Source organism: Lepidochelys olivacea (genome assembly GCF_965140295.1).
Source record: "Lepidochelys olivacea isolate rLepOli2 genome assembly, chromosome: 4".
In the NCBI taxonomy this organism is placed as follows: Eukaryota; Metazoa; Chordata; order Testudines; family Cheloniidae; genus Lepidochelys; species Lepidochelys olivacea.
Window position 1 is genome coordinate 44,673,142 of NC_140414.1, and position 8,761 is coordinate 44,681,902.

General features: G+C 44.3%; 1 protein-coding gene across 1 annotated transcript in view; it reads right to left on the reverse strand.

Annotated features, from left to right (window-relative positions):
• The window catches only part of PRSS12 (serine protease 12), a 65,593-nt gene extending 57,665 nt beyond the window's left edge, over positions 1-7,928 (reverse strand). The window contains exon 1 of the mRNA XM_084626361.1: positions 7,451-7,928. Coding sequence (XP_084482487.1) covers positions 7,451-7,838 — 388 coding nt within the window. The 5' untranslated portion in view covers positions 7,839-7,928. The remainder of the gene's footprint in view (positions 1-7,450) is intronic.
• Between the last annotated feature and the right edge of the window lie 833 nt (positions 7,929-8,761).

Sequence of the window (8,761 nt, forward strand, 5' to 3'; positions counted from 1 at the left end):
TATTCCCCACCCTGCACAAACTACTCATTCTTCTACTCATTCTTTCCACAAGGAAGAAAGTTTGTGACCTTATTGAAGTGAAAGAGAGAGACACAGCTCACTAACTAAGGGTTCACGTGCCCAGGTCTAACCTTCCTCTTCCCTAGTCTACACTATAAAGAAAGTTTCAGAGTAGCAGCCATGTTAGTCTGTATTTGCAAAAAGAAAAGGAGTACTTGTGGCACCTTAGAAACTAACCAATTTATTTGAGCATAAGCTTTTGTGAGCTACAGCAAGGTTCCCCAAGACCCTAGAGCAAAGCCGCCATAGAAGCCAAGCCCATTGGCTGCATCCCTGGCAGCTGTGACTATCCCCTCTCTGGAGGGGATTCGGGCTCTGGACTAGAGTTACCTCTGGTAAAGTAGCATTAACTCATGTGTGGATTTCTGCCCAAACTGCTGGGTTAGCGGGAGAGTAGACTCAATTTTAAAATGGTGTTGTTGTTTTTTTAATTTTTTCAGGAAAATTTCAACAAAGTAAAACAAAAAAAGTTGACCAGCACTAAAGGAAGCATGCCACAAAGAACTACTGCTTGTTTCTTCTACCATCGTATCCATCATACACACCCTCTCAGAACCCACTGAGTCCTGACCATTGCCTAGAGTGGCTTCTCAGAAGTCAGGAACACACACTGGAACTTCTGCTTCTCCCGGTCTATTATCCGTGCCCCATCTCCAACCAGTAGTTTCAAAGGATACAGATAATCCTTTCTGACTAAAGGTGTTAAGTGAAAGACATTGAAGCAGACTCAAATCCACCTCTACCACATCTTTAACAAGCTTTCTTCATACAAAACTATGTGGATTAACAACTGCAGATGCAAAAATAACCAAGTCAAAAGTAACAGTGGAAACGGGGCTGGATGAAGATGTAAATGCTCCATGTTTCTGGAGTGAAGTGATCTAATCAGAATCTGTTTCATTTACTTAAAAGTAAGTTTCTAGCTCTGTTGGTTGCAAAGAAAAGCTTGATAATGTTGCCTGAACATAACTGATACAGTGATAATCTCCCTGAGTCTGCAGGTTGCCTGAGACAGTGCTCTAAGAGGTGCATCTCGATTGAGTGTTATCACCAAGACACTGTTCTAAGGAGCCCCATCAACACTACCCCGGTAGAGGACTCTGTGCATGGTAGGAGAAGAGTACTGCGAGTCTGCTCTTTCCCTAAGTAGTTTAACGCCCAGCCTCTGTGTGTGGGAGAGTGGACCTGTGCTGCCACCCCCTATGCTCTCAAGGGAAGGGAGACTTTGTTGCCAATCTTAGGAGGAAGAAATGGGGCTCTGCCTGTCTGGGAAGGGAGAAAGCCCCATGGCATGGGGATGAGGCACAAGGCCAGGGCTACTGCGTAGGAGAGGGGTCGGGGTGCATGTCCTCGTGTATCTCTAGGACCTCAGACTGCCTTAATCTAGTTCAGAATGGAGAAAGAGGATCAGAAAAATCACATATACAGGACTATAAACCTACACTCTCAGCAGAAACTCCCTTTCACTTCTACATGTTTTATATTACCGAGGAAAAACATCCGATGAAGTGAGCTGTAGCTCACGAAAGCTTATGCTCAAATAAATTGGTTAGTCTGTAAGGTGCCACAAATACTCCTTTTCTTTTTGCGAATACAGACTAACACGGCTGTTACTCTGAAATTTGTATTGTGTTTCTCAATCAGTTTCATCCAATGTTACTGACAGTCAATTGTGTTTATATTCAGTTTGGTAATTTTAGTTGCTCTGGGATCTGCCCCAAGTCAGATGGGTTTCATAGCTGGTGTTACCGTTTAAACCAGGTTGGGTTTGCTTCTAAATGCAAGTAAGGGTATCTGTTCAACTATTGCTGAGACTTGCTCTGCAACACCTGCCACATAGGCTCAGGATGAGACACAGGGAAAAAACTCTCAACCAACTTTTAATTAACTCTAAAAAACAGATGGGCTTCATGTTTCTTGCAGCTTGTATAAACAGTATGATTGTCCCACTTGCCCCTCTTGTTAGTTTGCTCCTAAATCCAAAGATTCTAGCTGTCTGTATTCTACATCTCACCAAGAACACGTGTCAGGATAGATTCTATTTGAATCAAATGAGATGTGGATCACTTCCAATTGCTTATGTGCAAATTTTACAGCAGACGTGTTTATGGTGTTAGCTAAAGGTGTGCCAGCATTTCCTTTCTAGACTGCTACTATGTTCAAAGGTTTGTAACTTGGATGTAAATCTATTTTTGAGAAGCATGATGGAGGCTGATACTTGATACCCTTAGTTCTGGTGCTAGCTGTTCTGAAGTTACAATGGTAGAGCAAAGCACAAGAAATATCTTAAGTTTGCAATCATATGCAAACATGTAACATCTGTATTTTCATTTACATTTTGGGATATACTATACAACACACTGTGGGCTAGTACTTAATGAACTGTTAAAAACATATGTTTTAAAGTCAAATGTTGGAGCGGGTAGTGCCCTGGAAAGTCATTGCACTAGTCTTTCATCCCTGAAGGCCTGGGATCAACTGCTAGTTAGATCCAAACTGAAAATTAGTTTAGTGGTCTTATCCTTGTATGTAATGGTCATTTTTCCACACCATTTAACCCCCTTCAGTAATTCAGCAAAGTTAGAGAATGATCCAGGACTTGCAAAACTGGGCCTGTCCTAATTAAGGACTGAACTGCATTGACTGGTCTGTATGGGGATGTTAGTGCAAGAACTGCTTATGTTATGGGCCCAATCAAACATCCACTGGAGTCAATGGGAATCTTTTCATTGACTTCAAGGTGTGCTGAGGACCTGATCCAATGTCTGCTGAAGTCAATGGAAAGACTCTCATTGATGTCAGTGGGTACTGGATCAGACTATGTCTCCCTGTAGCCAATGCTATTAATACCTCATTTTCATGAGCATTAAACTCAGTCTAAAATGATGATCTAATCCAAGTAGTTTACCCTTGGGGGAAAAATGGATATTGTGCATCTATGAGAACTACTTTTTCAAGAACTAGCAAGGGATTTTAGTATACAGTCTTACTGCACATTCAGGGATCTTTAAGATGGAAGATTTCTAAATACTGAATGTATTAGTTGAAATAGTTCTTTGTAGCACTACAGTTCATCATGTCAATGATTAATGGCTGAAGACTCCTTTAAAAATAAATTGAAATGATAGGCATGTAATGGAGCTGCAGTTATCTAGCTAATTGGATAATCAGGGGATAGTGTAGAACTGTAATCAGAATGGCTCCAAAGAAGTTGCTTCTGTCTGAGAGAGAAATGTAACTTTCAGGTATAATTTTTAACCCATGCTTTTTTTATTTAAATTCCTCAAATTTATAGACTATAAAATTACAGGGAGGAAGTATACACTGATCAGCCAGAGGCTTAATTGTGCTCTCACAAATGTATAAAGTGGTGGTAACTCAACGGGCTTTAATGTAGTTACTCTGACACAACTGGTATAAATGAGAAGAAAATCAGGCCCTGAAATTCTGTAGACCTGGAATTTATTTCCAACTCTGCCACTAATTTATGCAATCTTGAGTAAGTCACTTAAACTCTCTGACCTGTTTTCCCCATTTGAAAAATGGAGGCGAAAGAACACCTCTCTCTGAGATTCTCAAACAAAAGACATTAGAGCAGTTTTATGTTGTACAACCATAACATTGTTTATATTAACATTTTCTTATTAAGTATTTTGACAGGGTAGTATTGTAGTCATTTATTTTAATTTATGGTTTCTTTGGCTAATCATGAACACTTTTTTTGTTAGGTTGCTTTCAAAAAGTAAGTAACATCCAAATGTTTATCAATTCAGAAGGAAGGAAATTAAATAAATATTTTAAATTATAAAAACTGGGATTACACTGATCAGACAAAGCACAATTTAAATGAGATTTTTTTTGTTTGACTAATGTTAAAACATAAAGCAGTTAAGTGCACACACACATGCACAAAAGGTCTGTCCTATTAACATTAAGGATAAGACAAACTTAAAGCCAGAAACTCAGAGTAAGACTTTACATATCCCATAGTGTCTAGCTATTGCAGGTACCTTGTGGCTTCTGCTTTGTGGAATATTACACAAGAGCAGATGCTGAGCATGCAATGAGGTTTATCAGTTGCACCCAACTGGACACCGGATCATCAGGACTGACTGGGATGCAGGGTTTAAGGAGGGATGACAATTTGGGAGAGGAAAGACTGGAGGACAGGTGCGAGACGAGTACCGGACAGACTATGATGTGGGAAGAGGTGGCTTTGGCAAGATCATTCAGATGCAGAAAACCAATCACCAGACTATAATCTACTAATTGCCTAATCTGTCCTAGCACACAGAGGGGCTGTGTCCCTCTGCAGTTAGTCCTGTCCTGGCCCTTTGGATGGGGATGTGGAGTGGAAGCCAAGTTTCAGCAAAAGGCAATCCCCCTGAGATCGGCTGTTTAACAATTGTTCATTCCTTATATCTTCTGGGCTGGAATGGCTATTCTGTCCTGATACAGGGCAGCAAGAAAATAGTGGCCAACTCTGCAGGATTTCTCACTAAGATTAAGTGCAGCATGTCAAGCTCAGACTTCTGCCTTCAGTTGTCATTACAGCTGAGATTGCTCTAGAGCACAGACGTCTGAGAAATATAACAGCCATCAAAGGCCTCCTGGCTGCTTGTGCAGCTCTAGAGTAGGGACAGGAGTTTAAAATATGTAATTTACAATCTTGTCTGCTCCTCTAAAGCATTGTTGCTGGTATAACTTAGAGAAGCAAAGCAAGATCTTACTGGTCACTTACAAGTGCTTGTCTGCACTCCTGGCCCTTAGCTCAGTCAGTCCTGCAGAGTCTTAGTCCTTGCTGTACCTGGGGTGTTGCCTGGCTGTTGAAGAGCCTCACTATTACACCATGGTTTTGTTTGTGACTTTGGGTTTTTTAAATAAACGTTGAGTCCTGTAAAAAATAATTTAAAAAAAAACTACGCATGAGCTTCCATACCACATGTGCACTGTGAGTGATAGACTGAGTGAGATTAACTCTGAACATTCTGCCTTTTATTCATGTAAATCACATCTTTGAGATAGCTTTCTTTTTCTTTTTATGGAAAACTATTTATTTTGAGTCAGTGTTATATTAGTCTTTATAGAAAGTGGGGCTGACTTGTTGCCATGTTTCATCAGACACATTCTGAACACACTGCCTAGAATTTTTGGTATTTCTTTGAGAAGGCTTTAGACACTTGTCCTATTAGAATTAATGGGAGTTTGCTATTAATTTCAAAAGAATCAGAAAAGAGTTAGCTACTAACGAATAGCTATGTCTTCTATCTTGACTGGTACTAGACGTAAATTTCCTTTTTGTAAAGTGGTAGCTTAAATCAACAGAGAAGAAGCCAAATTTAGACCAAATCTTGCAGTCCTTTTAAGAGCATTCTGCTGAAATAAAACTCCCATTGAATTTAAAGGGAGTTTTGCCATTGATCTAAATGGAAGCAGATTGGTTATTTTTGTAGAATCTGACACATTAAAAACTCCTGACTCTGTTGGTCTAAGATGCTCACAAAGACCATTGGGAACCAGACTGAAATATTGGGAAAAGAACTATTAAAATGAAAAAATAAATACAAAGGCCAACATGCAAACCCTTCATCAAAATTAGGACTGTATTATAAGGGGTGTAGTAGTTATTTATTCTCTCCCAACTCCCTTATGAGCTGCCTGGTACTCTCCCCAAGTAAACACCTGTAATACATAACCACTTTCTATCTTCTAGTAAGGGTACAGAAAACAGTGTTTGATTTTGAACATAAATTTCAAACAGGTGAATGAAGGGAGTCCATCACTTTTATTTATGTATAAACAAACAATGTAGCTGTTATTCTCCACATACATTTCACATTATGCATCATAGCAAAAGGTATAATTATCTCATAATTCACATCACCTTCTTTTTCTCATTCCCAACCTCTCACACACTGCAATTATTGTTGAAAAAGAGAGAAAAGCACTCCCAACTACTATTGTTGTAGGATCTGAAAAGGAAATCAATCCTTAAAAAAGAAAGAAAAGTATAAGAAAACCCAAGTAAACAAAATCAAATAAAAAAATATACTCCTGTACCTACACTATGATGTTACAAAAGACATGAAAGGGAACTTGTACAACAACAGGTCTCCTAACTTTTTTATTTTATTTCTTTACAAAAGTTTAAACTTATTTTTGGGGAAAATAGATGTAAACAGAAGGCAGACTTGCCTGATCTAGAAGGAAATGTTTACAGCTAGGGAAATAATTAAAGATCAGATTATCCATGTACAAATTTGACCCCCTGGAATGCTCCTAAGGGCGGTGACATTTATGGCTGATCTACTGCTGAAATCCCCCCTCAGTCCTCACTCAGGCAAAACTCCCATTAAAACCAATGGGAGTTTTGTGAGTAAATAAGTGCATGCAATATCTGGCCCTCTGGGCTGGTTACACACATACAAGTTGTCAAGCAGAAGCATTAACTTGTACACCCAACTTTCCCAAGACTTAAAAAACAAATTGAAAGAGAATAGCTGCAAGCTGCCTGATTAAAACAATTGCTTCCTATTTTGCTTAGCAAATTTCCAGAGAAGTGCACCAAAGTGCAAAAAGGAGATTATTGTAAATTGAATTAGTGGTATACTTGATACAACTTTTCTGTTCAAACAGTGTAAGAAATATATTACCAGAAAAAAGACACAAGGGGACCCTTATGCTGCAAAACAAATGTACTATTACCTTAAAAGGTTAAAAACATGCTGGTTTTTTTTTTTTTAAGAGATATATGTTTTTCAATGTCCTGTTCCCTGAAAGGTCTGTTAGCAGGGAAATTGGTGTTAACCTCACCCACTTCTACAGTGAAGTGAAAATGAAGTTCAGCTCAGCTAAGACTCACCGAAGGAAAGTCATTATCTATCTGTACAAAATTCCCTTCTAGTGAAATATGGCTCTGCCAAAATCCCCTTTACAGAAATGATCACTTGCACCCACTTCAGACGTGTACATTCTGTAACAGCACAGCCAGCTCGTTACAGCCTTCCCCGAGGGAAACGTGTTCAATACACCGGCACACCCCAGCGCGGGCACATGAACAGCTCAGCACACAACATACCCATATCAACCACACACACCAACCCGGACAAAACACACTGCAGCCAACACACTCACGCATGGCAACCAAAAGGGACACACGCGGGACACGGCGGAGCCAGCACACCCCTCGGCGCGCAGTCAACCCACACGCACAGCCATCTCGACAGGCACGCAATACACCCAGCTGCAAGCAGCGCACACCCACCACCCACGCAGTGGATGCAGCCGCCTCCACAGGTATCCGGCTGAGGACAGGCTGGAGCCCGCGTGCCCGCTGCTGCCCGTGCAGCGCTTCTCCCCCCCACGCGCGCACGCTCGCTCGCGCGCTCACCTTGTTTGCAGTCACAGTAGCCCCAGTCCACCCTGCCCCGGCTGTTCCGGTAGAAGCACCAGGGTCTGCTCCTGCCGTCGGGGTTCCTGCAGAAGTTGTGCTGGCCCCGCAGCCCCTTCCCCTGCGGGGTCTTCTGCAGGAAAGCGGGCACCTCCGCCCAGGGCAGGCACTCGGCGCCGAACTCGGTCACGTTGACAAAGCGCCCCCCTGGCCCTTCGCCCCCCGGGCAGCCGGGCCGGTGCTGGGGGGCCGGCGCGGCGCGGCGCGAGCGGGGATGCTGCGGGCCGCGAGCAGGGGCAAGGGGAGGGTTAAGAGAGGCCGCGTCAAAGCTGCCCGCTGCGGGGGTCGTCCCTAAAATCAGAGCCACCAGCAGGCTGGGTAATGTCATGGTGCCAATGCCGCCTCTCCCGGGCCATCTCCCCCTCGGCTCTATCCCAGTGTGAAGGGGGAGGGCGGGGCCGCCGCTTCCCTCTAATCCTGCCCCCACCTCCCCCGGCGCGCACACACCCTCCCCCCTGGCCGGCTCAAGCTCCGGAGCAGCGGTACTTGCCCCCGGAGCGGAGCCGCTCAGCTCCCCGGGAGAAGGGGGGGGGGGCCGAGAATTGCTGCTACCTGCCTTGGCAGAGCCTCGCCAGCCCAGGGTGCGGGCCCTTAGCCTCCCCCCCACACACACACATGCACGCTCCCTTGCAGAACATGGGGTGGCCTCACTCTCCTGCCACCCCAGCAGCTGGGCAGCCCACACCAGGCACCCACGGAGGGCCAGTTCCGCTTCCTCCCGCCCGCTCCGCTGGGCGCCCCCTTTGGGGGCATGGACGACAATAAACAGCAGCCGGAGAGTAGGTGTGAACATCCCAGGGAGCCTCTCCGGGGTCGAGCCTCTCCGGGGTCCCGGCCCTGCACTGGTGCTGGGGCACTCCTTGGATCGAAGTGGTTTCCATTAAATACAGGTTTTGCAGTTTGGTTAAATGGCTCTCAGTACCACACTATAAAAATTGTTCCATCATCCCTGACTCCTGCCTCCCCCCACCACTCCCTCCTCAAGCCACTGATGCGGTCCTCATCCCCACCCCATCTCCCTCTCATCCCGTCTCTGCTGCGACCCCAAACCCTCCCTGCCTTGGTCCCCCCCCCCCAACTCTCCCTCTTCCACACCCTCTCCTGCCTCTCTTCCTGGAGTCTCTGCTGCCCCCTTCCCCCGAAATCCCCCTTTGCTTTCTCCCCACTACCCTTCCTCCTTGGAGCCCCCTCTGCTCTTCCCCCAGCTTGTCTGCACCCAGCAAATTCGCTCACTTTGGTCCTCCTCTCTCA